Source organism: Macaca fascicularis, chromosome 1 (assembly GCF_037993035.2).
Source record: "Macaca fascicularis isolate 582-1 chromosome 1, T2T-MFA8v1.1".
Taxonomy (NCBI): domain Eukaryota; kingdom Metazoa; phylum Chordata; class Mammalia; order Primates; family Cercopithecidae; genus Macaca; species Macaca fascicularis.
In genome coordinates, this window is record NC_088375.1 from 104,817,502 (window position 1) to 104,845,138 (window position 27,637).

A 27,637-nucleotide genomic window follows, 5' to 3' on the forward strand; every position below is an offset into this window, starting at 1 on the left:
AGGGCCAGGTGCACCCTTGGGTGTGTGCTTATGTTTGATGACAGTTAGTCAGTCATTAGTCACTGAGGGAAGTGTGCTGAAGATGGAGATGCTGAGTCACATCTCCAGAGAGGTGTTCCAGTATGGGCACATGGCAGGGCTGGAAGGATAGGTTACTGCTAGACGTAGAGAAGCAACGTCCTTTAACACCCTGGCTTTTCCTACTATCTAGATCCAGAAAGTCCTTGTGGTTTTGCTGCTTTCTCCTTTTTTTTTTTGAGATGGAGTCTCGCTCTGTTAACCAGGCTGGAGTGCAGTGGAGCGATGTCGGCTCACTGCAAGCTCCGCCTCCCGGGTTCACACCATTCTCCTGCCTCAGCCTCCTGAGTAGCTGGGACTACAGGCGCCACCACGCCTGGCTAATTTCTTGTATTTTTAGTAGAGACGGGGTTTCACTGTGTTAGCCAGGATGGTCTTGATCTCCCGACCTCATGATCCGCTTGCCTCAGCCTCCCAAAGTGCTGGGATTACAGGCGTGAGCCACCGCGCCGGGTCTGCTTTCTCCTTTCATGAAGTATTCAGCTGGTGAAAAAGCTCAGCCAGGCTGGTCTCAAACTCTTGACCTCAAGTGATCTGCCTGCCTCAACCTCCCAAAGTGCTGGGATTACAGGCATGAGCCACCGTGCCCGGTCCGAATGTGGCTTTTTTTGTTTTGTTTTGAAACAAGGTTTTACTCTGTTGCCCAGGCTGGAGTGCAGTGGCGTACCTCAGCTCCCACTGCAGCCTCAACCTGGGCTCAAGTGATTCTCCCAACTCAGCCTGCCCAGTAGCTGGTACTACAAGCGCATGCCACCATGCCTGGCTAATTTTTTTTTTTTTTTTTCAAGAAGGAGTTTCGTTCTCATTGCCCAGGCTGGAGTGCAGTGGCAGAGTCTCAGCTCACTGCAGCCTCTGCCTCCTGGGTTCAAGCAATTCTTCTGCCTCAGCCTCCCAAGTAGCTGGGATTATAGGCACTTGCCACTGTGCCCGGCTAAATTTTTTTGTGTTTTTAGTAGAGATGAAGTGTCATCATATTGGCCAAGCTGGTCTCCAACTCCTGACCTCAGGTGATCCGCCTACCTTGGCCTTCCAAAGTGCTGGGATTAAAGGCATGAACCACCATGTCCAGCCAGCCCAGTTAATTTTTGTATTTTTTTTTTTAGAGAGAAGGTTTTGCCTTGTTGCCCAGGCTTTTTTTGTTAGTTTTTAAATCAAACCCCCATAGGCCTCTGAACATAGGCCAGATCCTCCAGGGTGGTGCTTTCCTTGCTCACTGCTGTTCACCACTGTCTCTGGCTGAAGGCCTCCTCTCCCTTCTCTCTCCCCAGAGCTCTCAAAGTCTGTGGAACCGCCTGTCTGTATTGCTGAATCTGTTGCCTGCTGCTGGCGAACTCCAGGAGTCTGGTGAGTAGGTCCCTGGCACTACCCTCCTTTCTTTTCTCTCTCAATGGCCCTACTAAGCCCATCCCGCGTCCCCATAACCCAGCCATTGGGGTAAGGAGGTTAATGGGATTCACTGCCAGCCTCCCTAGCACACAGCAGTCATTGTGTGGTCTAGGCCTCTCCGGTTTCCCACCCCAACACTGCTGCACTGTGGGCAGGTGACCTGGTCAGCAAGGGAGTGTGCTCCCTGGGGAAGGTAAGGGCAGAGTGAGAGGGCCCTGGGAGCCAGACCTAGCTGCTGCTGTTGCATTGATGTCTGTGGTCATTGAGAATTGACTTTGATCTACCAAGTTTATTTGTCTGGCTCATCTCCTCCTACCACCTTCCAGCTGGAAAACTCCACCTGCTCCTACCCCCTAAGACTTGCCAAGGGCTATTCATTCATCCTGAGCCCCTCCTCTCATTTCCATCCCAATGTAATTGTCCCTTCTGTCAGGAAGCCTTCCTAACCTGAGCCATCCTTGTTCTTCCTGAGCCCCTCTGCTCTGCCTGACTGGCTCTTACGTGTCCATCTCTCTTTCCTTCACTCCCTCCATCTCTCTCCATTGTCCTAGGGTATGTCCTGTCTCATCGTCTCATCAGCCTGATAATTCCCAAAGGGAAGGGCTGTGTCTCTCTGACTGGGAGTTCCCACAGAACAGATGGTCTTACGTGTCCTTCTTCTGCCCAGGCCTGGCCTTGTGTCCTGAGGTCCAAGATCTTCTTGAAGGTTGTGAACTGCCTGACCTCCCCTCTAGCCTTCTGCTCCCGGAGGACATGGCTCTTCGTAACCTGCCCCCGCTCCGAGCTGCCCACAGACGCTTTAACTTTGACACAGATCGGCCCCTGCTCAGCACCTTAGAGGAGGTAAGGATAGCATTTCTTATGCCACAGCTGTTTGTCAGTCACACACAGCGGCAAACGGGTTCAGGTCTGGGGAGGGAGGGGGCAGGATGCCCTCTTCCACCCAGACAGGGACAGTGTCCTTGGGGCTACAGGCTATGCTTCCTTCTTCATTCAGTGAGCCATTTTAGCTTTTTTCCTGCCTTGGCAGGATGTCTAAAGGTCTGCCATTCTTAGTTTCTACTATTGTAGAACAACCACCCCCCTCCTTTCTCTGCCTTCTGTAAAGGGCAGAACAAATAGTTATTAGGGCTTTGAAATCTTATCAGTCTCTTTTCTAACTCTGGGCCCAGCCTGCTCTGAGCTGAACATGAAACAATCATAGAAAGTTAGAGCTGGAAGGGAATGTGCTGCCCCCTTAGTCCAGCAACTTTCACCCTTAAATCTCCATCACCACATGGGCCATTTGGGGGCAGCAGAGGGAAGCCAAGCAGACAGGCCACCCGGTCCTGGCATACACGAACCACCTGGCTGCTTCCTCTCCAACCAGAGCTGCTTGGCTCTGGTTTATATTTTAGAGTTCTACATAAGATTTTTATTTGAGAGGGAAGAAGGGTTTTACTGACCACAAAAATAAGTTGGGGCCAGGTGTAATGGCTCACCTCTGTAATCCCAGCACTTTGGGCCAAGGCAGGTGGATCCCTTGAGCTCAGGAGTTTAAGAACAGCCTGGGCAATATGGCAGGACCTCATTTCTGTCAAAAAATACGAAAATTAGCTGGGCATGGCGGTGCGCGCCTGTAGTCCCAGCTACTCGGGGGCCGAGGCAAGAGGATGGCTTGAGCCCAGGAGGTAGAGGCTGCAGTGAGCTGTAATCACACCACTGCACTCCAGACTGGGTGACAAAGCGAGATTCTGTCCCAAAAAAATTGGAAAATGTGGTCTAGTTTGGTCTCCTGGAGCATGTGAGAAGCATTAGGAGAGATGGCATTAGAATCCAGGTCTCCTCACTTCCAGCCCAGTGCCCTTTGCTCTTGTTTCTTAGCCCAAGTCCTGGTTCTCTGGTTCTCCTAGGAGTTTCCTTGCTGTACCTACTCATTTTCTGGCAGTTAGAGGCTCTGGGCCTTAGTGTTTCTCCTTTCCACCCCATACACCGCAAGTCTTCCCCTAGAGCCCTCATTGCTAAGGTGGCTGGGCCAGCAGGGAGGTGGGAGGGAGGAAGTGGGGGGTCCTGGAGGGCAGGGTGGGTCTAGAGGGCCCTGCTCAGCGGCGCTGGGCTCCTGTATCTCCCCACAGTCAGTGGTGCGCATCTGCTGCATCCGCAGCTTTGGTCATTTCATCGCCCGCCTGCAAGGCAGCATCCTACAGTTCAACCCAGAGGTTGGCATCTTCGTCAGCATTGCCCAGTCTGAGCAGGAGAGCCTGCTGCAGCAGGCCCAGGCACAGTTCCGAATGGTGAGTCAGGCCTTCCCCTCCCCGTCAGCTATGCTCCCATTGGGCTTACTGAGAAACCAGGGCAAGAGGCTCAGACCCACTGGTGGTCTCCATCTGAAGGACATTAGTAACATGCCTAGGAAGAGGGGAGGGAAGGCTGGGAGGGAGGCCTGGGAGGGACTAAGGGATAAGACTGATAGACAGGGACTGAGAGGGGGCTTTTTTTTTTTGAGACGGAGTCTTGCTCTGTCGCCAGGCTGGAGTGCAGTGGCGTGGTCTCAGCTCACTGCAACCTCTGGCTCCCAGGTTCAAGCGATTCTCCTACCTCAGCCTCCCAAGTAGCTGGGACTACAGGCGTGCGCCACCACGCCCAGCTAATTTTTGTATTTTTAGTAGAGACGGGGTTTCACCATGTTGGCCAGGATGGTCTTGATCTCTTGACCTTGTGATCTGCTTGCCTTGGCCTCCCAAACTACTGGGATTACAGGCGTGAGCCACCACGCCTGGTCTGAGAGGGGCTTTGAGCAGAGAGGCTGCCTAGCTCAAGACCTGTACCCAGACTGACCTGGAGTTGAGGCCATCTCTGTCACCTCTTAGTCTATGAATTGATCAAGTCACTTAACCCCACCAAGCCAGTTTCCTTGTCAGTTTTGTGGGAACAAATAGAATCCACTTTATGGAGTTTTTTGAAGATGGAATAATAGTGGATATGAGGTGCCTTGCACATTGTCTTACAGAGTATGTGTGTGCTTAGCAAATGTTCCGTCTATTCCCTTTCATTTAAGAGGGATAAAGACTGAGGAACAGAAGGGAGTGGAGGGCTCCTGGTATAAGGGGCCGTGAAGGAACCTTCCCATCCCAGACATGGTCCCATCCCACAGGGGCCCCAAAGGATGGAAAGTGGCCTGTGTTACCTCTTTTCCATCCAGTAATTCATTCCACGAATATTTATCAAGAACCCACTTTGTGCCAGACATGACAGTATTCTAGGCACTGGGGTTACAGCAGTGAACAAGACCGTCCTTTCTCTTGTGGGCAGCAATCTGGTTTTCACAGTGGGGCCTGCACAGCTCTGGGCATGTTTCCCAATACACCACCCTGAGCTAAGTGGCACCAGTACATTTGGGGTGTTAGTGTGTGGCACAAGAAGTATGATGTGTCTCAGCAACCCCTCAGGGTTTCTTCTTCATCTCAAGCCAATCCTCTCCTCCACATTCTTCCTTTCCACCCGTCCCAGGGCCAGCAGCTTCCCCACCCTGTCTGAGTGTCATTTCTTGTGGGCATTCTGCTTGGCTGGAAAGGGGCAAAAGCTCCCCAGAAACTCCCTTCCTTACTGTCTTATAAACAAGCACATTCTGTTAAAAACAAACCTTTTGTGTTAAGGCTTTTATTGCTAGTCCATAGGGGAAGACATGGGGCAGCGGGGGTGGGGGGGTTACAAAAATAATTATGGGGAAGTTAGACGGCTTCAAAAAACGTTAGTTTTTGCAGGCATTTCCTCCAGCCTAAAGCTCCTGAAGACACTCCTCCTGTCGGGGGCAGGGAGTACCTGCAAGCCCTTCTCATGTGGTGCTAGACTCCACAGGCCAAGCTAGACACAGGCCATGTTGCTTGCTGGGGCTGCCTCCTCCTCTGCTTGAGTCACAGGCTTTTACCCCAAAGGGCTTATCCCCAGTCAGAGGAGTGTTGTCGTCACGTTTATCATGAGCTTTCTCTGTGCACAGCCTGGTTTGCATGTGACATCTCATTTAACCCTTGCAGCAGCCCAGTGAGGTAGGTGTTTGCATTCTCCATTTTATAGATAAGAAACTGTAGGCTGGGCGCTGTGACTCACGCCTATAATCCCAGCACTTTGGGAGGCCAAGGTGGGCGGATCACTTGAGGTCAGGAGTTCAAGAACAGCCTGGCCAACATGGTGAAACCTCGTCTCTACTAAAAATACAAAAAATAGCTGGGCATGGTGGCGGGTGCCTGTAGTCCCAGCTACTCGGGAGGCTAAGGCAGAAGAATCACCTGAACCCAGGAGGCAGAGGTTGCAGTGAGTCATGATCGTGCCACTGCACTCCAGCCTGGGCGACAGAGCAAGACTCCATCTCAAAAAAAAAAAAAAAAAAAGAAAAGAAAATGTAGAAAGACAAAGGAACATTCCCAAGATCAGAAAGTAGTCAATGGTAGAGCCAGGGCTCTGGAGTTGGACACACTGTGGAGTTCTTATCCTGGCTCTTTCTGCTGCTTTAGAGACTTAGCTTCTCTGTAGGCCAGGTGGGCACTAGGAGTTGCGGGGGCTGTAGTACCTGCTGATGGGACCTCTGAAGGTAGGCTTTCCCTCTGAGGAATACGTAGGCCCACATCTGTTTGAAATGCTGGGTTGGTGATGTCAGAGTCTCAGATTAGCACAGCTCCCTCTTCTTGGGTCCAGGCCGATCCCACTCACCTGCACTAGTTCTTTGGGGGGGCTTTTACACAAGTGCCCCCATCCCCCTCGAATAAGGGGTTTCACAATTACCATTTTAGTCTAAAAGCAACTCATGGGCTTGAGTTCTGCAGTGGGAAGAGTTTGTGGTGCCTCCCTTGCTTACCAGTTTGCCCACAGGGCCCGTCAGAAAATGACTCTCCCAGGAGGTTGAGGCTGCAGTGAGCCAAGATCTTGCCGCAGCCCTCCAACCTGGGTGACAGTGAGACCCTGCCTCAAAAAAAAAAAAAAAAAGAGAGAGCAAGAGAAAATGGCTGTCACCTAGGCTCTGGCCTTCTGCTTCCATTCGTCTACACTTTTTCAAGGGGACACTCTTGGCACTTTGGGCAGGACAGTTCTTTGTTGTGCAGGACTCTGCAGGGGGTTGAGAGTGGAGTTACTACAGCCCCCACAACTCCTAGTGCCCACTTGGCCTACAGAGAAGCTAAGTCTCTAAAGCAGCAGAAAGAGCCAGGATAAGAACTCCACAGTGTGTCCAACTCCAGAGCCCTGGCTCTACCATTGACTGTACTTTCCAACCTTGGGAATGTTCCTTTGTCTTTCTACATTTTCTTTTCTTTTCTTCTTTTTTTTTTTTTTTTTTTTTTGAGATGGAGTCTTGCTCTGTCACCCAGGCTGGAGAAACTGTAGACTTTATTCCTCTTTCCCTAGTCTTCCTACTAATGTGTGTTTTCTCTTTGTAATCCAGTCCAGGACCCACAGTATGTTTGACTGTCATGTATCCTTGGTCTCATGCAATCTTTGACAGTTCTCAGTTTTTCCTTCTCTTTCCTGGTGTGACACTTTTGAAGAGTACTGGTCAGTTATTTCATAGTGTCCCTCAATTTGGGTTTGTGTGATGTTGTCTCATGATGAGAATGAGAATTTTTTTCTTTTTTTGACACAGGGTCTTGCTCTGTTGACCCAGGCTGAAATGCAGTGGCACGACCATAGCTCACTGCAGCCTTGAACTCCTAGGCTCAAGCAGTCCCCCTGCCTCAGCCACCTGAGTAGCTAGGACTACAGGCTTGATTAATTTTTCAGATAAAAAAAAATATATATTTTTTGTAGAAATGTGATCTTGCTGTATTGCTGAGGGTGGTCCCAAACTCCAGAGCTCAAGCAGTCCTCCTGCCTTGGCCTCCCATATTGCTGGGATTACAGGCGTGAGCTACAGTGCCTGACCCCAAGATTAATATTATATTTAATTTTAATTTTGTATTTTTATTTATTTATTTATTTTGAGACAGAGTTTTGCTCTTGTGCAGGCTGGAGTGCAATGGCATGATCTTGGCTCACTGCAACTTCCGCCTCCCGGGTTCAAGCGATTCTCCTGCCTCAGCCTTCCGAGTAGCTGGGATTGCAGGCACATGCCACCACGACTGGCTAATTTTTATATTTTTAGTAGAGACAGGATTTCACCATGTTGGTCACGCTGGTCTCGAACTCCTGACCTCGTGATCCACCCACCTCAGCCTCCCAAAGTGCTGGGATTACAGGCATGAACCACTGTGCTCAGCCCCAATTTTTGTGTTTTTAGTAGAGTCAGGGTTTCACCATGTTGGCCAGGCTGGTCTCGAACTCCTGACCTCAGCCTCCCAAAATGCTGGGATTACAGGTGTGAACTACCATGCCTGGCCCCAACATTAATATTTTATTATTTTATTTTATTTTATTTATTTTGAGATGGAGTCTTGCTCTGTCGCCCAGGTTGTAGTACAGTGGCTCTGTCTCGGCTCACTGCAACCTCTGCTGTCCAGGTTCAAGCAATTTCCCTGCCTCAGCCTCTCAAGTAGCTGGGATTACAGGCATGCGACACCACGCCAAGCTAATTTTTGTATTTTTAGTAGAGATAGGGTTTTGCCATGTTGGCCAGGCTGCTCTCGAACTCCTGACCTTAGGTGATCCGCCTGCCTCGGCCTCCCAAAGTGCTGGGATTACAGGTGTGAGCCACCGCACCCGGCCAAGATTAAAATTTTAAAGCACCACTTTGATGATGCCACTTTGGTCATCAAAGAGTCTTCAGTGGGCCAGGCGCTGTGGCTCACACCGGTAATCCCAGCACTTTGGGAGGCCAAGGCGGGCAGATTGCTTCAGCCCCGGGAGTTTGAGACCAGCCTGAGCAACATGGTGAAACCCACTCTCTACAAAAAATACAAAACTTAGCCAGGCATGGTGGCATGTGCCTGTAGTCCCAGCTAGTTGGGGGGCTGAGGCAGGAGGATCATTTGAGCCCGGGAGGCAGAGGTAGCAGCAAACGGGAATTGTGGCACTGCACTCCAGCCTGAGTGACAGAGTGAGACCCTGTCTCAAAAAAAAAAAAAAAGAAAAGCATAATAAAAAGAGTCTTCAGTGGCTCCCCGTATCTTACAGGATAAAGTCCCCATCCTTAACCTCATCTTTTAGCCCACACTAAGGAATTTGGACTTTACCCAGAATACAGAGGAAAGGGATCAGAAGACTTAGGTAGGGCTATAGTGGGCATCAGATGGTTTTTAAAAGATTGCCTTGGTTGTAGGTAGAGAAAAGGGATTGAATTAGAGGCAGAGACCAGTACGTGTTTGTTACAGTAGTCAAGGAGAGGTGTTGGCTTAGACTGGGGTTTCACAGTGGAGGTGGGAGGATTTGCACGCTGTTTAGGGGGCACAATTGACAGGACAGGGAAGCTGATAACTTCTGAGGCTGAGAGAGAGGGAAGACTCAAAGCCAACTCTGAACTTTCTGACTTGGGCAGACTGTGGTTTATTTACTAGGCTAGGGAACACTAGAGGAAGAGACGCAGGTTCTGAGGAGCAGATGGGGCTGCTGAGTAGGCAGTTGGATGTGTGGATCTGGAGCTCAGGATGGTCAGGCTTGGGCTGAATCTGCAGATTTGGAAGATGTTAGCAAGTGGATGAGGGTAGAAGGTGAGGAAGTGCTTGGGTAGGATCTCCTGGGAGGGGAGACCAGATTGAGAAGAGCAGAGATTGAATCCTGAGGCACAGCCAGGTGATGTCCTGCATGGCAACGGCACATGGCTGTCTGCTCCCCGTCCCCTGCAGGGCCTGGAACATCATGACCTGCCTCGGGTTGGTAATGGAAGTGTTCAGAGTGCAGCAGAAGAATATTTGTTCTTCCATGGCTCTCCTCCCCTCATTTAGCAGCAGTGCTAGAGAGTGACTTTGCATGAGGTCACACTGAGACCCCAGGAAACCCTCTTGGTCTTCCTGATGACTGGAGAAGGGAATGTGTACCCCAGCTCCTTATAGCTCGTTGTTTCCCTCATAGGCACAGGAGGAAGCTCGTCGGAACAGGCTCATGAGAGACATGGCTCAGCTACGACTTCAGGTAGGAAATCAGGGCCCAAGTGCTTCTTCTGCACTTGGTAGAGCTTTTGCTTCAACCTTACTGGCAGGTCTCCCCCTTCCGCTGCAGTCCCCCTGCTCTGTTGCCTCTGTGTCCCTCCACTTCTCCCAGATCACCCTCCTTACTACTCACTCTTCATTCAGCCATGTGCCTCCTTTCTGCCTTCACTTCTGTCTCTCCCTTTCTCTTTAACCCTTACTTCTGTCTACTTTCCCCCCAAAGCCATTGATAGAAAGGGTCCTCTGATCCCCTTAACAGGAGGAGCCCTATAAGAGCCACCTTGAGCACCACTCTTCCCCCAGCCTGGCTGCAGGGGTCCCCCGCAGCTGTGCCCACCCTGCCCTCTCTCACCAGCTCGAAGTGTCTCAGCTGGAGGGCAGCCTGCAGCAGCCCAAGGCCCAGTCAGCCATGTCTCCCTACCTCGTCCCCGACACCCAGGCCCTCTGCCACCATCTCCCTGTCATCCGCCAACTGGCCACCAGTGGCCGCTTCATTGTCATCATCCCAAGGACAGGTAAGTACATTGGAGAGATAAGGGGACAGATAGAGTATGGCTAAAGGAGATTCTGGGCTTGGGATTAGGAGACCTTATTTGGGCCCAGTTTATACACAGTCACCTTAGTCAAGTCTTACCACCTTTATGAACCCGTCACTTCATCTGTGAAATGGACATAACAATCCCTGTTCTGCCTCACAAGACAGTTGGGAGAAACAGAAAATGTAAGTGAATATAATGTGAAAGCACTTGGTAAATTGCCAAGTATATTGCTGGCGGAAGGTCACATTTTCAGAGAACTTTGGGAGCCCTCTCTGGAGCCAGGGTCCCTTCTCTGCCTGAAGAGTGTACTGAGGTGAGCTCAGATACTTCCTCCAGAGCCCCTTGTCACAGCAGTCGGAGCTTATCTGTTTTGTCCTTTCCTACCCCCACCTTGCCCACCAGTGATCGATGGCCTGGATTTGCTGAAGAAGGAACACCCAGGGGCCCGGGATGGGATTCGGTACCTGGAGGCAGAGTTTAAAAAAGGAAACAGGTGAGTGCAGGCCTGGCTGGACTTGTGCTGAGCCCTGGATCTGTCTTTCGGACGACACATGCTTATGAGCTGCTTGCTCCCTATGGGTAAGACACATACATACCCATCTCTACTCACAGTCAGCTCACTGCATGGGCAGTGATACCAGAGATAATCAGAAGTCAAGGTTGTAGGTGCTGAAATAGAGGGTGACCAAAGGGGCCAGGAGCCCTGTGGGTAGCACTGAGCTGCTGTCCTTCCTCTGCGACAAGCCTGTGATCAGCACCCACTGGGGAGAAGGGAGCAGACCTCCTTCCCCCAGCTTTAGACTTTATAGGAATTTCTCCTGCTTTAGGGTTGGGACAGGTGATCAGGTTTCTCAGAGTGTGAAGGCCTTCTTCCAGGCTGCCCAGGGGCTTCCCACCTCCCCGCTGAGCTGAGAGAGTGGTGAGACTGAAGCCAGCCAGGGAGGGGCAGCTGGCAGCATGTAGCAGATGCTGAGCCAGTACAGGCCTGCCCTTCTGGCCTTTGGGGCCGGAGGAGGACTAGGCAGAGGGTGTAGGGAATAAGAAGAAAGCTTCCTTTTCTCTGCTAGCTGGCCCACCCCCTCCTCTGCATCTGCTCTGCCTGGCCAGGAAGCTGCACAAGGCCTGATTGTTTGGACCTTGTCTCCAGAAGCCCTGACTTGAAAAGCATCTGCTGCTTCTCCCCTCTCAGCTCCTCCCCTGAGAGGAACCAAATAATTGATGTTATCAGGAGAAAAAGTGAGCTGGGCCCAGCAGCCAGGAAGCCACTTAAGAATATGGCTCCAAACAAAGCTGTGGTGGGAGAGACATGTTCCCCACCCCCACCCGCAAAACCAGGCCCCCAGAGCCACAACGGACTGCTTCATGTAAGGCGCCCTGCCAGTCCCCTGCTCCTGACCTCCACTCGCACATCTCCTCTGCAGGTACATTCGCTGCCAGAAAGAGGTGGGAAAGAGCTTTGAGCGGCATAAGCTGAAGAGGCAGGATGCAGATGCCTGGTAACAGTTTAGCCCTCACCCCTAGAACCTCAGTCAAGCCACCTGCCTTGCTCCTCCATGAGCATTCCTAGGGAGAACGGGTAGGGCTGGAGAATTCTGAGGCTCCACACGTAGCCTGCCGGGGCCCTCCTGCAGGCCTCACCTTGCGGGGAGTACGAAGTTGCCCCAGCACCTGAACTTTTCCTCTGTAGGCAGATGGATCAGCCTCTTCGGGCCTTGCGATGCTCAGGCTTGGTGTTTTCCCTCATCGCACCTTTGCCGGCTCCCCATAGTGTCTCCAGGGCCAGCTTCCAGGGCCCACTGCCGCTTGCTGCCCTTCCAGCCCCCAGCTGCCCCTAGCTGCCCCTGTCCCCTGGAGATCCTGGTGTTTGGGCTGTGCTAATGCTGGGTCTTGGCCCATCTTCCCCTCCACCCCCTATCCCCAGGACTCTCTATAAGATCCTGGACAGCTGCAAACAGCTGACTCTGACCCAGGGGGCAGGTGAGGAGGATCCGAGCGGCATGGTGACCATCATCACAGGCCTTCCACTGGACAACCCCAGCGTGCTTTCAGGCCCCATGCAGGTGGGTCATGGGTGAGTTGGGGGGATGGTGTGGAATAGGGATGAGTAGCAGAGCAGACTCCATCCCCAGACCCTCCACAAAGCTGCATTTTTCTCTTCCATCACTCCTTCCCCAGCGCCTCGATGATTTGCTTCTCAGTTCAGGAGGTCAGACCCTCTCCATCTTTCCTCCTCCCATTCCACAGGCAGCCCTGCAGGCCGCTGCCCACGCCAGCGTGGATATCAAGAATGTTCTGGACTTCTACAAGCAGTGGAAGGAGATTGGTTGATACTGACCCCCAGGCCCTGCAGTGGGGCTGACTCCAGATCTCTCCTGCCCTCCCTGGCAGCCAGGACCAGCGCCTGTAGTCACCCCACCACACGCAGACTCATGCACGCACACAGGACGGAGGCCTAGCTGCTCAGAGGCTGCAGGGAGGGCCCAGGAGCCGGCTGGGAGGGTGGGGTCCCTTTGTTGCCAAGACGTTAGGAAAGTGAGGAAAGTGCTTGGATTAGGAGAGTCTTGTGGGCCCCTGGCCAGCCTTCCTGCCTCAGCTCCCCTGCTGTCTCCAGGGGCTGGTGGCAGGCATGGGCACCTGCATTTCACTGGAGTGGGTTCTTGGATCTCTGAGGGGAAGGAACAGCAGAAAAGGCCCTTCTTCCTCACCCAAGATGCAGAGTGGTTGGGGCCAGGAGTTTGGACCCTCCAGTTCTTGGGAGAAGAGCCGGGTAATACCTGGTGTCTGAGTGATTCTCTGCAGACCCTTCCCCTCCTCAAGGATCACCCATCCTCCTTTCAGCCCCCTTTATGGGGACCAGGCAGCTCTGGAGCCAGCCACAGGGGCTCTTAGAGAAGCAAGGCCTGGTGTGGCCTGCACCGAATAGCAGGGTCAGGGTTCGTGTGCTCCTCCTCCTGCCACAGGGGCTGCACATCCCATTGCCCCACTTCTGCTTTCTGTCTCCCTCTGTCTAGCTTCCAGGGCAGGGAGCAGGCCCCACCTAGGGCTGCGGGCAATCTGGCCTGTGCCAGCATGGGCTCCTGTGCCCACCAGCCCTACAGGTGCTGTGCTTTGTGCTCTTGGCTGCTGTGCTGGGAGAGAATGGGATGTCAGGAAGAGAAGAAAGGGGGTGCAGTCTGAGGCCACCACCCCGCTTCCTATCTAAGGGAGGCTGAAGACAAGGGGCTGGCATTCAGTGGGCGGCCGAAAGGAGAGGCCCCTTGAAGCTGCTCAGTCAGAGCCCTCTGTCCCTCCTTTTGCCCTCCCCAGGACTAAAGACCTGAAGGGGCTGAGTGTGGGGCTGGCTTTTGGAGTGTCGAGGTGAATATGTGGGAGCAGAGATCATGAATAGCTCAGGGCAGTGAATGGCGCACCAAGAGCAGGGCTGTGTGCGGGAGGCTGAGGCCAGAATTGCCTCAGCTCCTCCCCCTCAGGCTGGGAGGATAGCATGGGCTGCGGGCTGGGGGTGGAGGGTCTTAGCTCTGCTGCCCCCACCCCAGTACTAGCCTAGTTTCCCAAGCTGTGGCTTAGAGGATAGTTGGCTTCCTGCCTCTTTCCTCTAAAACAGCAAGTCTGGGAAATCCTGGGGTGAGTGGAGTCACCCCACCCCCAGTTGCTGGCAGAGACTGAGACTAAAGCATCACTTAATAAACCCCCCCAAGCCCAATCCCTGTCTCCTGGTGCCTGTCTGTACAGAAGTTTCATGGGGAGGTGGGACATTGAAGATGGCGTCCTGAAATGCATTTTGGAAAGACTTCTTTGAAGTGGATGGAACAGAACAAGAAGCAGGCAATTTGAGTGAAAGCCCTGGAGATGGTTTGATAGACACTGTCAAGCTCCTTGACCCTGTAAACTGAGGCGGTGCCTTTGCAGGGGTGATAGTGAAAATCTCCTGCCAGCAACATCCCTGCCTGGGGTTGGTTCACTGTCACCAGCTGGGTCCTCTTCCTCAAGGGGGTGGGGGAAGTGAGCCTTGAAACCAGCCTCTGAGTCCTCAAGTGCCTGTCCTGCAAAGATTGGCACTTCCAATTGTGTTCAGGGTGGGGATGGGGAGGTGGTGAGCCTGGTGAATCCCGCATGGTAGAACCAACATTACCACAGGCAGTTTGCTCTGAGCCCTACCCAGCACCAGGTGCTAAAAGGCAGCAAAGCATGGTGAGAGAGGGCTTCTGAAACAGGTTCCGCATTTGGGGATTTGGGTTCCTCTGCCAGCCTAAGGCAGAGCTGTCCTTAACTGCTGGGAGAACCTGGAACAAGGAAACTGCTCTGAGTCGCCGGGGGGACTCGACAGCACCGTGGCCACATCCTGGCTTGGGCCCCTAGCCTATTCTAGCCAGTCAGCACAGGGAGTTTGGGTTGTGCTAGAGGAGCTGGCTGTGTGCAGGCGGCCGAGTGAGCTGCCTGCTAATGGGGCTGGGCCACCCCGTGCTGCTCCCTGGAGGCTGGACAAGGCTGGGATTGTTCCCTGGCTCCCCTTTGTCTCCCCACTCCCCGCCCAGGCCTGGCCCCTCTCCTCCATCAGCCTGGCTGGCAGCAGCCTCGGACTCCGCCCGTGGAGCCCTGGGCCTGCTGACCCACCAGCTTAGGAGCACCCGCCAAGCTCTGGGTAAGGAAGCTCACCTTCTGGGGTTCTGACACCACCTCTCTGGGGAAATAGAGGTAAAGCACCTTGCTCCAGCCGTCCCTCCCCCATTCCCACAGCAACTGCACACACCCCACTCCAGAGATCTCCAAACCCTACTACTAAGGGAAGGCACCGTGAGGGGAGCTAGACCCCAGTGTATTCCTCACTCCTTCCCCAGATAGATGGGCAACACTCAGGATAGGGGAGAACTCCCCCATCCCACTTGTGGGAGCAAGCAAAGGATACCCTGGGAGGCCCTCATCCATCTTTGTTCTGCTGGGGTGCAGGGACTAGGGCCAGGTTTGCCCTGTGCCCAGCAGGGTCTCCAGCACCCATCTCAGGGGCAGAGGCTGGGGGGTGACTGCTGGTGCAAGCCCCAGAGTGCATGCAGCAAAAACACGGATGCATTGCTGGTGGCAGGAAGAGGAGGGACTAGGCTCTAGAGTTGCTGCAAAGTTTTGGCCTGGGTTGGTGGGGGGAGTGTCCTAGTCCTCCTCCTGGGGCAGCTCCGCCTGCCCAGCTGGCCCAGCCCCTCCACTTGTGCCAAGGAATGTGCCGGGAGAGGCCAGCAGGGCAGCAGAGCCGCGGCCACCTGGAGGCAGTGCACAGGTCTGGGGCTGAGGGATATGGGGCTCAGGAGGGGCAGGGACCCCAAAACTCTCCTGGGGGGCACAAGTATAGTCCTCAGAGAAAAGCCAGGCATCCCCCAACTCCTTGTCCCACCTGATGGCATCTGGCTTCTCCAGAGATTCTGAGTGCCAAGAGTGTTCTGTGCTCAGCTCGGGCACTGTGGGCGAAGCACATTCTGGTGGGGCAGGGAGTGGTACCCGGGCTGTCTCTGTGCTGGCCTCCAGGAGTCAGAGTTCTTCCCGAGACACAAACTGGGAGCCTGGGGGTTTGGATCACTATTTGGGGCAGCCTCCCGGCTGGGAGGACCCCACCACTCCATGCTGGGCTGAGGGCGCCAAGCCCCTCAGTGTGGGGACTGAATGCCCCAAGGAGAACAGGGGTTGGAGTTAAGTGGTGCAAGGGCTGGGGAAGGTGGACCAGCCTCCCTGGGCCTGAAGGAGGCAGCTCCAGGAGGGAGGGTGCCATCTGCCTCCCACACGTGCTGCCCATCCTGGGGCTGAACCCAGGTGAAAGGGGCCTGTGGATGGGGGCAGATATCTGATCCCCTATCCCCTGCTCTGTCTCTAGGTCAACGTGGAGGTGCCAGGCCACCATGCTCAGTCTCAAGCTGCCCCAACTTCTTCAAGTCCACCAGGTCCCCCGGGTGAGGGGCTCCATTCACTGACCCACCAACCCCCATTCCCTAGAGGACTGACTAGGGGCTGACATTCTCTTTTAGCTATTGGGGCAGCCCCTCCTGCAGGCGAACTCTTACTCTCCCTTTCCAGTGTGAGGCTCTTCCTCTCTTCTCTGAGGAACAAGCTTGTGGCCCTCCATCTGGAGTCCCCTTCCCCAGAGCGCCCTGTGTGCTGCGCCCCACCCCCACCCCACCCCACTCTGGCTCTTCGGTTTCCCATCTGTTTTGCGGGTTGTGGGTGCTGGGACCTGTGGTAAGATCAGATCAGATTCAGTTTGGCTTGGGGGCTACGTTGGTCTCCAGCCCAGCCTCTTTGACCCTGCTTCCAGAGATCTCAAATGGAGGGAAAGGGTTGGGGCACAGTGACGCCCCTCCTCTCCCACCACTACCCTAGGTGTTCTGGGAAGATGGCATCATGTCTGGCTACCGCCGCCCCACCAGCTCGGCTTTGGACTGTGTTCTCAGCTCCTTCCAGATGACCAACGAGACGGTCAACATCTGGACTCACTTCGTGCCCACCTGGTGAGGGGAGGCTCTGCCCCAGGCCGCGGCCTTGAGCTCAGAGGGGGTACCCAGGCAGGCAGGGACCGTCCAGGCCCACGGGCTGCAGCAGCAGTCGCGGGGGTCCACGGCGGCCTGAGCACGCGCCCGCCGCAGGTACTTCCTGTGGCGGCTCCTGGCGCTGGCGGGCGGCCCCGGCTTCCGCGCGGAGCCGTACCACTGGCCGCTGCTGGTCTTCCTGCTGCCCGCCTGCCTCTACCCCTTCGCGTCGTGCTGCGCGCACACCTTCAGCTCCATGTCGCCCCGCGCGCGCCACATCTGCTACTTCCTGGACTACGGCGCGCTCAGCCTCTACAGCCTGGGTGAGCCGGACAGGCGCGGGAGCGCGGGAGCGGGGTCTGGGCGTCCCGGAGCAGGTCGAGGGGTGGTACACGGGACATAGGGGCGTGCCCCTCAGGCCTCAGCTGCACGCCCCGACCTCACCGCAGGCTGCGCCTTCCCCTATGCCGCCTACTCCATGCCGGCCTCCTGGCTGCACGGCCGCCTGCACCAGTTCTTTGTGCCTGCCGCCGCACTCAACTCCTTCTTGTGCACCGGCCTCTCCTGCTACTCCCGGTGGGTTCCCAGGCCCCTCCGGTGGGGACGGGGAAGGCGGAGGCACAGGAGAGGACACACCTCACTGCTCTCAAACAGCATTAGTGACATCGGGACCATGTACTGAGGACTTCCTCTGTCAGACCCTGTATGCTCATACCCATGCTGTCTCCTTTAATTCTCACAAGTCACCATAAAAGGCAGATGTCTTTATCCCCACATACAGATGTGGTCGTTTACACAGGTCATACGCCCTGAGGGTTTTCTTAGCTGCAGGCTGTGCTGATATTCCATCTTTGCCCAAGTCCTCTTGCCTTTCCTGACCCCTACCCTGAGCACAGCGATGGTGACCAGCCTTTTCCTCCCGCCTCCCAGTTTCCTGGAGCTGGAAAGCCCTGGGCTCAGTAAGGTTCTCCGCACAGCAGCCTTCGCCTATCCCTTCCTGTTCGACAACCTCCCACTCTTTTATCGGGTAAGGAGGCCTGGGGCCCCTGCCCAGACACCTGCTTTCCTGTCCAGACCCTCAAAGTGCCCACTTCCAGCCTTGCCCCCTCAGTCCCTGCCTCAGCCCAGCCGCCTCACTTCTGGTCCAGCACCCTGCCTAGCTGTGCCCGCCCGCTCTGCCTCCTCACCAGATCCCAGACACTCCCTATGTTTTGGCTCCCAAGTCCCTCTCCAGCAGTCTCTTTTCCTTTGCCAGCTCGGGCTGTGCTGGGGCAGGGGCCACAGCTGTGGGCAGGAGGTCCTGAGCACCAGCCATGGCTACCACCTCTTCTGTGCGCTGCTCACTGGCTTCCTCTTCGCCTCCCACCTGCCTGAAAGGCTGGCACCAGGACGCTTTGACTACATCGGTGAGGGCACGCCTGGCCCGGCCCGGGAAGAGGCAGGGGCAGATGGCTTCCTAGAGCACAGAATGAACTGGGTAAATGGGTATTACAACCCCAGGATGGAGGCAAATTACAGGAGGGACTTCCCTGTTTTCCTCTAACGAGAGCATCACTGGAAGGGTCCTCCACCTGCCACTTCTCAGGTAGCAAAACTAGTAGCATGTGTGCTGGGGCCACATGCACAAATGCTCATTCGCTCCTTTCAGTCATTCTGGGAGTCAGGGTTTCTTAATTCTCAATAGGGGAGTAGCAGGCCCAGAGGATGGGGTGACTTGCACTTGGAAAGGTGTGGCTCTGACCTGCCCATCCTCTCCACAGGCCACAGCCACCAGCTATTCCACATCTGTGCAGTGCTGGGCACCCACTTCCAGCTGGAGGCAGTGCTGGCTGATATGGGATCGCGCAGAGCCTGGCTGGCCACACAGGAACCTGCCCTGGGCCTGGCAGGCACAGTGGCCACACTGGTCTTGGCTGTAGCCGGGAACCTACTCATCATTGCTGCTTTCACGGCCTCCCTGCTTCGGGCCCCCGGTACATGCCCTCTGCTGCAGGGTGGCCCACTGGAGGGGGGTACTCAGGCCAAACAACAGTGAAGCCCCATCCCTGACCCTGCCCTGGAGGGGGCAGAGGCCAGGCCCCCGTGCTGAGGAGGAGCCCAGAGTTGGGCCTAATCAGGTGGGGACACATCTCAGCTTGGAACCAACAGGGGCTGAGGACAGAGGGCACAGGAGAGAGGGCAGAGGAGAGGAGGGGTGTCTAGGGGGAATGGCAGAGTGTGAGCGGGACTGTGAGGGGGCTCTTGATGGGAGTAGAGGAAGTGCTGAGGGTCTTGAGAGGGGAGATGCATGCGTGTCCAGGCTGAAGATGCCCCCACACTCTGTCAAGGCTGGGGCCAGGAGGTGTTGGGGTCCTTTCATCTGGCTCCATTTCTGGTGCTCCTGAAGTCTCTGCTCAGCACAGGGAAGAACTAACACGACTAACCTAGGCCTACCCCAAATGCTTCTTGCTAACCAGGCCGAGAGGCCACACACTTGCCCCCCATCCCCACAAACCAGGTAATGCCAGTTTGCCAGCAGCTATTTGCCTAGAGAGATGAGTCTGTCCTGGTCATAACTGTGTACTCAAGGTGTCCAGGCTTTTGGGGGTGGGCCTATCTGGGTGCATTATGGATGGTTCAGTGGATTGAGGTGTGGGGAGGAGGGTCCTAGGCTCGAGGGGGGATCCCTAGTTAAGACTTTAGGAAGCCACCTTCAATGTTTTCTGGAACAAGGCAGGTACAAATAAAAAAATAAAACTTTGGAAAGCACTTTCTAGAACTGAAGAAGGTAAAACCTCCTCACCCCCATCCTCCTGACACCTCCCTCCCACACTCCATAAACTGGACAGATTCACAGGCCCACGGATTCCTCTTTTGAAGTTTATTTGGGAGCAGCTGGATGATGGGGACCCCACATCCATAGGGCTGGGAGGTCAGGGCAAGGGCAAGGGGAAGGGGAAAGAAGGGGGCCTGGAGAGGAGCAGAACTGGGTTTGCCGGCCAGGCCAGCGGAGCGACACCCTAGACCGGGCCGTAGAAGCGCCGATAGGCCTCCTGGAAGCCGATGTGGTCAGCCAGCTCGTCACAGTCCGGATTGAGCTCACACACCTCCCTCTTGGGCTCCAGGGGATCTGGGTAGGGGGCTGGGGCTCTGAGACACCCGACGTGGTGGCATCAGCCCCCGTGCAAAATGCCCATCCCTCCTCTCACTACACATGGGGCTCCAGGGTCCCCACCAGGGCTGGCTGCCTGTTCCCCCACCACAGCCCAGAGAGGCCACTCCCTGCTGCAGCTCCCCCACAGACCATCCCGGAGAGGCAGGGCCTTGGCCCAGCTCTGCCTTTTCTCTCACCCCAGCCATTGATACAGGTAGCGCCTGGGTCTCTTCACCACCGCGCTGCCCTCCTGCTTGGACACAAAGGCTGTGGAGCAGAGGGGCAGGAATCAGGTGGCTCTGGGTTTGGGAGGATCAGGTTGGCAGCAGGCTGGCCTTCCTGACAGCCAGACAGGAGGTGGCAGGAGTAGGGGAATGAGACTGAGGGACCAAGGTGAGAAGGGAGGGTCCAGGAGCCCATCAGGTCCATCCTCTTACCTGCACCTTTGCTGGACTCTGCACCGCTGGGTTTCGCACCTGCAAAGGAAAGGGAGCCTGGTTCACCCCTGCTCATCCCCAGGGCTCTCATCCTCCTTCCCCTGTGTCTCGGGCAGCTTGCTCTTCCTTCCTCTCCCTCTGCAAGGGCAGAGCTGGGGCAAATGGATTGAGCCTGCAACAGGGTGATTAGACTGCAAAGGGACTGCCAGCCAAAGGGGTGAGAAGAGGTGGGCCATGGTGCTTCCTTTTCTCAGCCCCCACTGCTGTGCGGCCTGAGGGGAGGTGGGGGCACTCACCTGCCTGGCCAGTGATGCAAAGTGTGGCCAGGGCCAGCAGGGCGAGGAGTGTGAGGGCTCTCATGGCGTCTCAGTGGCTGTGTTGGGCTCCTGCTCAGGACTCAGCTGGCCTGCCTCGCCAGCCTCCAGCACTGTTTATACCCTCTGGGCTGTGTCCCGGTGATGAGGAGGGGCGTGCCTGACCATGGTGCAGGCGGGTCTAGGGGGAATCTGCCAGGGCTATTTGAGGGTCATCCGCACCAGCTCCGTAGGCCAAACCCCAAAGGATACTGTGGTTGGGAGCTGCGGCTGCCAGGCCAGGGGCCCCTGGGAGTGATGGAGGGTGAGCCACAATCAGACTGCCTGGCTCTTGACACTGCCTCTGGCCCCTTCCTCAGGGGGCAGCCCGAGACCCCTCAGCCCCGACTCACTCTTCTTCAGACCCCCAGCCTCAGGTTGAGCACTGGCTGAGCTCTAAGGAGATTCTAAAGAGGAAGCAAGGGTCAGAGACCTAAAATAGGTTCAAGCAGAGCTGGGCTCCAGCTGTCTCACAGCCTGTGATTTCTACTGTCAGCCCCGTAGGCAGGAGCCAAACCCAGGGAGGAGATGCCTCGCAATGCCCTCGTTCACCCGGTGAGACACCAAAGGCAGTCTGCTGTGGGCGCAGCTCGATGGCTCAGGCCCTGCACATCAGGACAGGAGAAAGGGTCGGGCGGCACAAGGCCAAGAGCCAAAGCCAATGGAGGTGGGGCTGGGCAGATGAGGTCAACTGGTTGGCCTCTGGGACACGCTAGGTGGCTGTGACTGCCAGGTACACAGGCACAAGGCAGGGAGGCAGGGCCTGAGGAGCATGGAGATGGAGTGTGCCTCCGCCCTCCCGGTCCCCCCGATTCTCCTCCTGACCCTGCAGCCTCCACGGTGTTAACCACCCTGGGGAGGGACCTGCCCTCCCGTAGTGCTCCTGTAAGCGATAGGAAGGCCTGTCCTCTACGGTACAGAACCACCCAGCCTGAAAACCCATCCCACACCTGAGAGCCTCCACTGCCTCAGGTCAGCCCAGAGAGGGAAGAGGTGTCCTGGGACCTTCCCCTGTCTAACCTGTGTCACTCACCCACCCACCAACCAACCAGGGCTTGAGACCATCTGCCCAACCTGACAAGTAAACAAAGCACCCAACGGGGCAGGCCTGACAGGAGCAAGGCATTTGAATGCTTGAACGCCACAGCTCCATGGTAACAAAGTGGGCAGAGGGAGACTGAGCTGAGTGCTGTTTATGGGAGGGGGGAAGTGGGGGCCACCTGATGCTTGCCTGTGTCCCCAGTGTGCCTCTGGCAGACCTCACCAAAGCCCTCACTAGGGAAAAGTTCTGCCCCCATCCACACCCAACCCCTTTCCCCCTCTGGTGGATCCAGGAAGCACCCATCCTGCCTTTGGCTGCCCTGGCAGAAGAATGAAGTGGAAGAAGCAAGAGAAACAAAGTGCCCGCGATTCTTTTTTTTTTGAGGCGGAGTCTCGCTCTGTCGCCCAGGCAGGAGTACAATGGCGCCATCTCGGCTCACTGCAACCTCTGCCTCCCAGGTTCAAGCAATTCTCCTGCCTCAGCCTCTCGAGTAGCTGGGATTAGAGGCACGTTCTAATGCCCAGCTAATTTTTTTTTGAGATGGAGTTTCACTCTTGTTGCCCAGGCTGGAGTGCAGTGGCGCAATCTTGGCTCACTGCAACCTCCACCTCCCGGATTCAAGTGACTCTCCTGCCTCAGCCCCCCGAGTAGCTAGGATTACAGGCACACGCCACCATGTCTGGCTAATTTTATATTTTTAGTAGATATGGGGTTTCACCATTTAGCCAGGCTGGTCTCGAACTCCTGACCTCAGGTGATCTGCCCACCTCAGCCTCCCAAAGTGCTAGGATTACAGGCATGAGCCACTGCACCTGGCCTAATTTTGTATTTTTAGTAGAGACAGGGTTTCACCATGTTGGCCAGGCTGGTCTCGAACTCCTGACCTCAGGTGATTCACTTTGGGCCTCCCAAAGTGCTGGGATTACAGGCATGAGCCACCGCGCCCGGCCGTAATGATTCTTGGAGGGTGCCAAGAGTGACACCTCCTTGGCAGCTCATCCTATCCTCAGGGAACCCAGGGGTCCTGGTTTTTGTACAAGGGGCTCTGCTGCTCTCCGCACATGGTCTGGTAAGCCCCTTGCCAACCCACCCCTGCCTGGAGGCTCCCAGAGGACCACGACTGAAGACTTGGCCCGAGAGAGGCCAGGCAGAGGAAGCATCCTCACAGATTACAGTGTAGTGGAGGAAGTTTATTTACGGATGTGGGGAGAACATGGTAAAGGCCCCTGGGCTGGGCAGCAAGGGGGCAATCAGTGGAGATTGAAAACAGATTCTCCAAGCCAGGCCCAGGGAAAAGGGCTCAGGAACCAGCAGGAGTGGGGCGGAGGGGCAAAGCTGACCTGAACCTAAAGAAGAGAGAACATGGCCAAGAATTATCCAGGTAGAAGAAACAGAGGAATCTAAAGGGGGTGTATGTCCAACCCCAAGGGTACCCCAAAGGCACAGTGGCAATGAGGCTTTCTCTGGCCTAGTCCTCCAGCAAATTCTATCACTGCTGAGGGACTGGGCACCATTTCAGCCGTTCTCAGAGGCAGGCCGCCCAGGCCAGGCATGCTGGCCACAAGCTCTTGACCTTGACTGCCCTCTGCTTCTGGGCCTGGCGGTCTCCTCACTCAGGCTCCCTCAGCACAGCAACCAGCTCTCTCTGTTCTCTGTGTAGAGCCTGAAATCAATGGGAGACAACAGACAAACTGGGATCTGGGAAAACCCAAATCCTTGCCCTCCACTGTCCCTGACTCCAGGCCTGGGGTTTCCCCCAGGACAATATGGATGGAGTCTGTGGCTTAAGTCATGGCCCTGCAGAGCACGTTAGGATGAAGACACATTAGAAAGTCTGTACCATTCGGCAAGTATTTATAGCAAGCTGGGTTCTGTGACCACCTAGGCTGGGCATCCCCGGAGCAGAGCCCATCTTCAGCAAGGGTCCCCAAAGTGGTCCTTCAATCCTCTGACCTCAACAGAGCTTTCTGGCGAGAAACTTTCTTGAATTAAATAAACTTTCAGTTGAGTTACAGACATGGAAATTGCCCACGTCAAACAACATGAAGGTCTGTAGCTGGAATAGGTGGGGCATGGCTTTAAGAGCAGAGGGCTTTGTCCCTCTTAGGATAGCACTGTATCCCAGAGCTGGTGAGGCCCTGGGATCATTATCCAGCCAATTTGGAAGCCAGGACCCAGAGACAGGAGTGACCCATGGCCTCATGGTGACTGAGTAGTGATGGTGGAGCAGCGCCTTGCCTGAGGACTCAGCAGGGGGCCCTGGGAGTGCCCGAGACACAACTTGGAGTTGTGCCCTGCAAGATGGCACCAGGCTTAGGGTGGGGGCCTTGGTCACTACCACTTTTGTGCCTGCTGCCCGGTCCCGCAGGCCAGTCTGTGATGTGGGGAGAGCAGAGGGAGTGGGGACAGTAGGGAGCAGAGCAGCTGCCAGCCTTCCACTTGCCACTGCCTCCTGGCCAGGGCCCTTCCTAAGCTGTGGCAGGGCCTTCAGGCTGCAGCTAACTGGTATTGGGAAGAGAAGACCAGGGAGATCCGGGAGCCATAAATCTGGGGACCTGTAACCCTCAGGAATATGAGGGTTTGCCCCAGGAAGGGGCTGCCAAGTGGCTATAAGTAGATGTCAATTGGATGCTGACATGATGGATGGAGGGAGTTCGACAGAGATGCCGCCACTTGAGCCCTACCAGAAAGCTTCTCTTGGAAATGCACTTGGAGCCCATAGGAAAATCTGTCTCATCGAGGTGCAGCCAAGCTGCTACCTGTGCCATCCAGCTTGATCCTCTTCTTCTCCTTTCTTTACCCAACGTGGCCCCAAGTAACGTCAGGCCACTTTCAAAAGTTAAGTTCACCCTCAAAGGACACACAATTGTGGCATGGAGGATATGTGTTAGATGTGTGAAGGCTCTACAAATCATTCTAATATACATATTATTCAAATATCAGGCAATGGCAGATAGTCAAAATAATCCTGAGCACAAAGAACAAAGCTGGAGGCATCACACTACCTGATTTCAAATTGTACAAGGCTATAGTAACCAAAACAGCACTGGTACTGTTATAAGAACAGACACATAAATAAATAAATAAATAAATAGGAACAAACACATAACCAACAGCATAACAGAATACAGACTCAGGGCCGGGCGCGGTGGCTCAAGCCTGTAATCCCTGCACTTTGGGAGGCCGAGACGGGCGGATCATGAGGTCAGGAGATCGAGACCATCCTGGCTAACGTGGTGAAACCCCGTCTCTACTAAAAAATACAAAAAACTAGCTGGGCGCAGTGGCGGGTGCCTGTAGTCCCGGCTACTCGGGAGGCTGAGGCAGGAGAATCGCTTGAACCCGGGAGGCGGAGCTTGCAGTGAGCTGAGATTTGGCCACTGCACTCCGGCCTGGGCGACAGAGCGAGACTCCGCATCAAAAAAAAAAAAAAAAAACACAACAGAATACAGACTCAGAAATAAATCCATATACTTATGGCCAACTGTCAGCAAAGGCGTCAAGAACATACAATGGGTAATTTCAGCACTTTGGGAGGCTGTGGCAGGTGGATCACCTGAGGCCAGAAGTTTGAGCCCAGCCTGGCCAACATGGTGAAACCCTGTCTCTACTAAAAATACAAAAATTAACCAGCCATGACAGCAGGTACCTGTAATCCCAGCTACTCGGGAGGCTGAGGCAGGAGAATCATTTGAACTCGGGAGGCAGACGTTTGCAGTGAACCAAGATCATGCCACTGCACTCTAGCCTGGGCAATAGAGCAAGACTGTCTCAAAAAAAAAAGTTAAAATAGAACATTTTTGGGGCCGGGTGTGGTGGCTCACGTCTGTAATCCCAGCACGTTGTGAGGCTGAGGTGGGTGAATTGCTTGAGCCCAGGAGTTTGAGACCAGCCTGGCCAACATGGTGAAACCCCATCTCCACTAAAAATACAAAATTTAGCTGGATGTGGCAGCTCACGCCTGGAATCCCAGCTACTCAGGAGGCTGAGGCATGAGAATGGCTTGAACCTGGGAAGTGGAGGTTGCAGTGAGCTGAGATCGTGCCACTGCACTCCAGTCTGGGCAACAGAGTGAGACTCTGCCTCAAAAAACAAAAGCCAGGTACGGTGGCTCACACCTGTAATCCCAGCACTTTGGGAGGCCAAGGTGGGTGGATCATTTGAGGTCAGAAGTTCAAGACCAGCTTGGCCAACATGGTGAGACCCCATCTCTACTAAAAATACAGAAATTAGCTGGATGTGGTGGCAGGTTCCTGTAATCCCAGCTACTCGGGAGGCTTAGATAGGAGAATCACTGAACCCGTGAGGCAGAGGCTGCAGTGAGCCACAACTACACCACTGCACTCCAGTCTGGGAGACAGGGCGAGACTCCGTCTCAAAAAAAACCAAAAACCAAAAAACAAAACACAATGAGATATCACCTTACCCCAGTTAAAATGGCTACTTTTTAAAAATTTTTTTATTTTTTGGAGACAGGGTTTTGCTCTGTCACCCAGGCTGGAGTGCAGTGGCATAATCATGGCTCACTGCAGCTTCAATCTCTCAGGCTCAGGTGATCCTCCTGCCTCAGCCGCACAAGTAGCTGGGACTGCAGGTGTGCACCAACATGCCTGGCTATTATTATTATTATTATTATTGAGATGGGGTCTCCCAATGTTGCCTAGGCTGGTCTTGAACTCCCGGGCTCAAATGATCCTCCCTCCTCAGCCTCCCAACGTGCTAGGATAACAGGCCACTGCACCCAGCCTAGAATGGCTATTATTACCTTTTTTTTTTTGAGACAGACCCTGACTCTGTCACCCAGGCTGGAGTGCAATGGCATGGTCTCGGCTCACTGCAACCTCTGCCTCCTGGGTTTAAATGATTGATCCCACCTCAGTCTCCTGAGCAGCTGGGACTACAGGTGCCCGCCACCATGCCCGGCTAATTTTCGTATTTTTAGTAGAGACAGGGTTTCACCATGTTGGCCAGGCTGGTCTCGAACTCCTGACCTTGTGATCCGCTCACCTCGGCCTTCCAAAATGCTGGGATTACAGGCATGAGCCGCCACGCCTGGGCTACAATGGCTATTATTAAAAAGACAGGCTGGGGGTGGTGGCTCACACCTGTAATCCCAGCACTTTGGGAGGCCGAGGCGGGTGGATCACAAGGTCAAGAGTTCGAGACCAGGCCGGGCGTGGTGGCTCATGCCTGTAATCCCAGCACTTTGGGAGGCCGAGGCGGGCAGATCACAAGGTCAGGAGATCGAGACCACGGTGAAACCCCGTCTCTACTAAAAATACAAAAAATTAGCCGGGCGGGATGGCGGGCACCTGTAGTCCCAGCTACTCAGAAGGCTGAGGCAGGAGAATGGTGTGAACCCGGGAGGCAGAGCTTGCAGTGAGCCGAGATCGCGCCACTGCACTCTAGCCTGGGCGACAGAGCGAGACTCCGTCTCAAAAAAAAAAAAAAAAAGAGTTCGAGACCATCCTGGCCAACATGGTGAAACCCTGTCTCTACTAAAAATACAAAAAGTAGCTGGGCGTGGTGGCGGGCGCCTATAGTCCCAGCTATTCGGGAGGCTGAGGTGGGAGGAGCACTTGAACCCAGGAGGCAGAGGTTGCAGTGAGGTGAGATCGTGCCACTGTACTCCAGCCTGGGCGACAGAGCAAGACTCCGTCTCAGGAAAAAAAAAAAGAAAAAGATAACATGCTAGTGAGGATGCAGATAAAAGTTGATCTCATAAAGGTAAAGAATGATAGTTAACAGAGGCTGGGGGAAGGGGTGGGGGATGAAGAGAGGTAGTTTAATGGTATAAACTTATAGTTAGGCAAAAGGTGTAAATTCTATTGTTCAACAATAGAGTAAGGTAACTATAGTTAACGACAACGTACTCCATATTTCAAAGTTGCTAAGAGCCTTGTACGGTGATGAGCACATGTAATCCCAGCTATTCAGGAGGCTGAGACAGGAAGACTGCTTGAGGCCAGGAGTTCAAGACTGGCCTGGGCAATATAGCAAGACCTTCATCTCAGAACAAAACCAAAACCAAAGTAGTTAGAAGAGAGGTCTTGAACTGCTCCCAACACATAGAAATGATAAATCCTCAACGTGATGAACACCTCAAATACCCTGA

At 54.6% G+C, this 27,637-nt stretch overlaps 4 protein-coding genes across 22 annotated transcripts in view; 2 read left to right on the forward strand and 2 right to left on the reverse strand.

Moving 5' to 3' along the window:
- The window catches only part of SMG5 (SMG5 nonsense mediated mRNA decay factor), a 35,452-nt gene extending 21,698 nt beyond the window's left edge, over positions 1 to 13,754 (forward strand). For both annotated transcript variants that reach the window (XM_005541460.4, XM_074040908.1), the window contains 9 exons: positions 1,347 to 1,422; positions 2,132 to 2,307; positions 3,579 to 3,737; positions 9,436 to 9,495; positions 9,868 to 10,027; positions 10,454 to 10,544; positions 11,473 to 11,547; positions 11,973 to 12,111; positions 12,296 to 13,754. In XM_005541460.4, the coding sequence (XP_005541517.3) occupies positions 1,347 to 1,422; positions 2,132 to 2,307; positions 3,579 to 3,737; positions 9,436 to 9,495; positions 9,868 to 10,027; positions 10,454 to 10,544; positions 11,473 to 11,547; positions 11,973 to 12,111; positions 12,296 to 12,379 (1,020 nt within the window). In that variant the 3' untranslated portion in view covers positions 12,380 to 13,754. The remainder of the gene's footprint in view (positions 1 to 1,346; positions 1,423 to 2,131; positions 2,308 to 3,578; positions 3,738 to 9,435; positions 9,496 to 9,867; positions 10,028 to 10,453; positions 10,545 to 11,472; positions 11,548 to 11,972; positions 12,112 to 12,295) is intronic.
- An 836-nt stretch (positions 13,755 to 14,590) lies between these two features.
- Positions 14,591 to 19,305, forward strand: PAQR6 (progestin and adipoQ receptor family member 6). 13 transcript variants are annotated; one of them, XM_074040963.1, is made up of 8 exons: positions 14,591 to 14,746; positions 15,909 to 15,984; positions 16,412 to 16,539; positions 16,675 to 16,880; positions 17,007 to 17,133; positions 17,488 to 17,584; positions 17,813 to 18,034; positions 18,318 to 19,305. In XM_074040963.1, exons 2-8 carry the CDS (start codon positions 15,934 to 15,936, stop codon positions 18,474 to 18,476), a joined length of 990 nt encoding a protein of 329 aa, XP_073897064.1. In that variant the 5' UTR covers positions 14,591 to 14,746; positions 15,909 to 15,933; the 3' UTR covers positions 18,477 to 19,305. The 13 variants fall into 13 exon arrangements, 6 of the variants coding, with proteins under 6 accessions (XP_073897064.1, XP_065400738.1, XP_073897062.1 ...); XM_065544666.1 differs by having other exon boundaries at positions 17,813 to 17,963; XM_074040961.1 differs by having other exon boundaries at positions 14,591 to 14,693.
- Positions 19,306 to 19,402: 97 nt separating this feature from the next.
- Positions 19,403 to 20,535, reverse strand: BGLAP (bone gamma-carboxyglutamate protein). The gene is made up of 4 exons (XM_005541474.4): positions 20,424 to 20,535; positions 20,128 to 20,166; positions 19,888 to 19,957; positions 19,403 to 19,686 (listed from the first exon to the last, which is right to left on the reverse strand). Exons 1-4 carry the CDS (start codon positions 20,485 to 20,487, stop codon positions 19,557 to 19,559), a joined length of 303 nt encoding a protein of 100 aa, XP_005541531.3. The 5' UTR covers positions 20,488 to 20,535; the 3' UTR covers positions 19,403 to 19,556.
- PMF1 (polyamine modulated factor 1) overlaps positions 20,498 to 27,637 on the reverse strand; it is a 32,061-nt gene continuing 24,921 nt past the window's right edge. For 3 of the 6 annotated variants that reach the window (XM_045361592.3, XM_065544688.2, XM_065544684.2), the window contains one exon: positions 22,692 to 23,185. In XM_045361592.3, the coding sequence (XP_045217527.2) occupies positions 23,146 to 23,185 (40 nt within the window). In that variant the 3' untranslated portion in view covers positions 22,692 to 23,145. Of the gene's footprint in view, positions 20,730 to 22,691; positions 23,186 to 27,637 lie in introns of those variants that run through there. The other 3 variants (XM_065544680.1, XM_074040982.1, XM_074040981.1) reach the window with 2 other exon arrangements.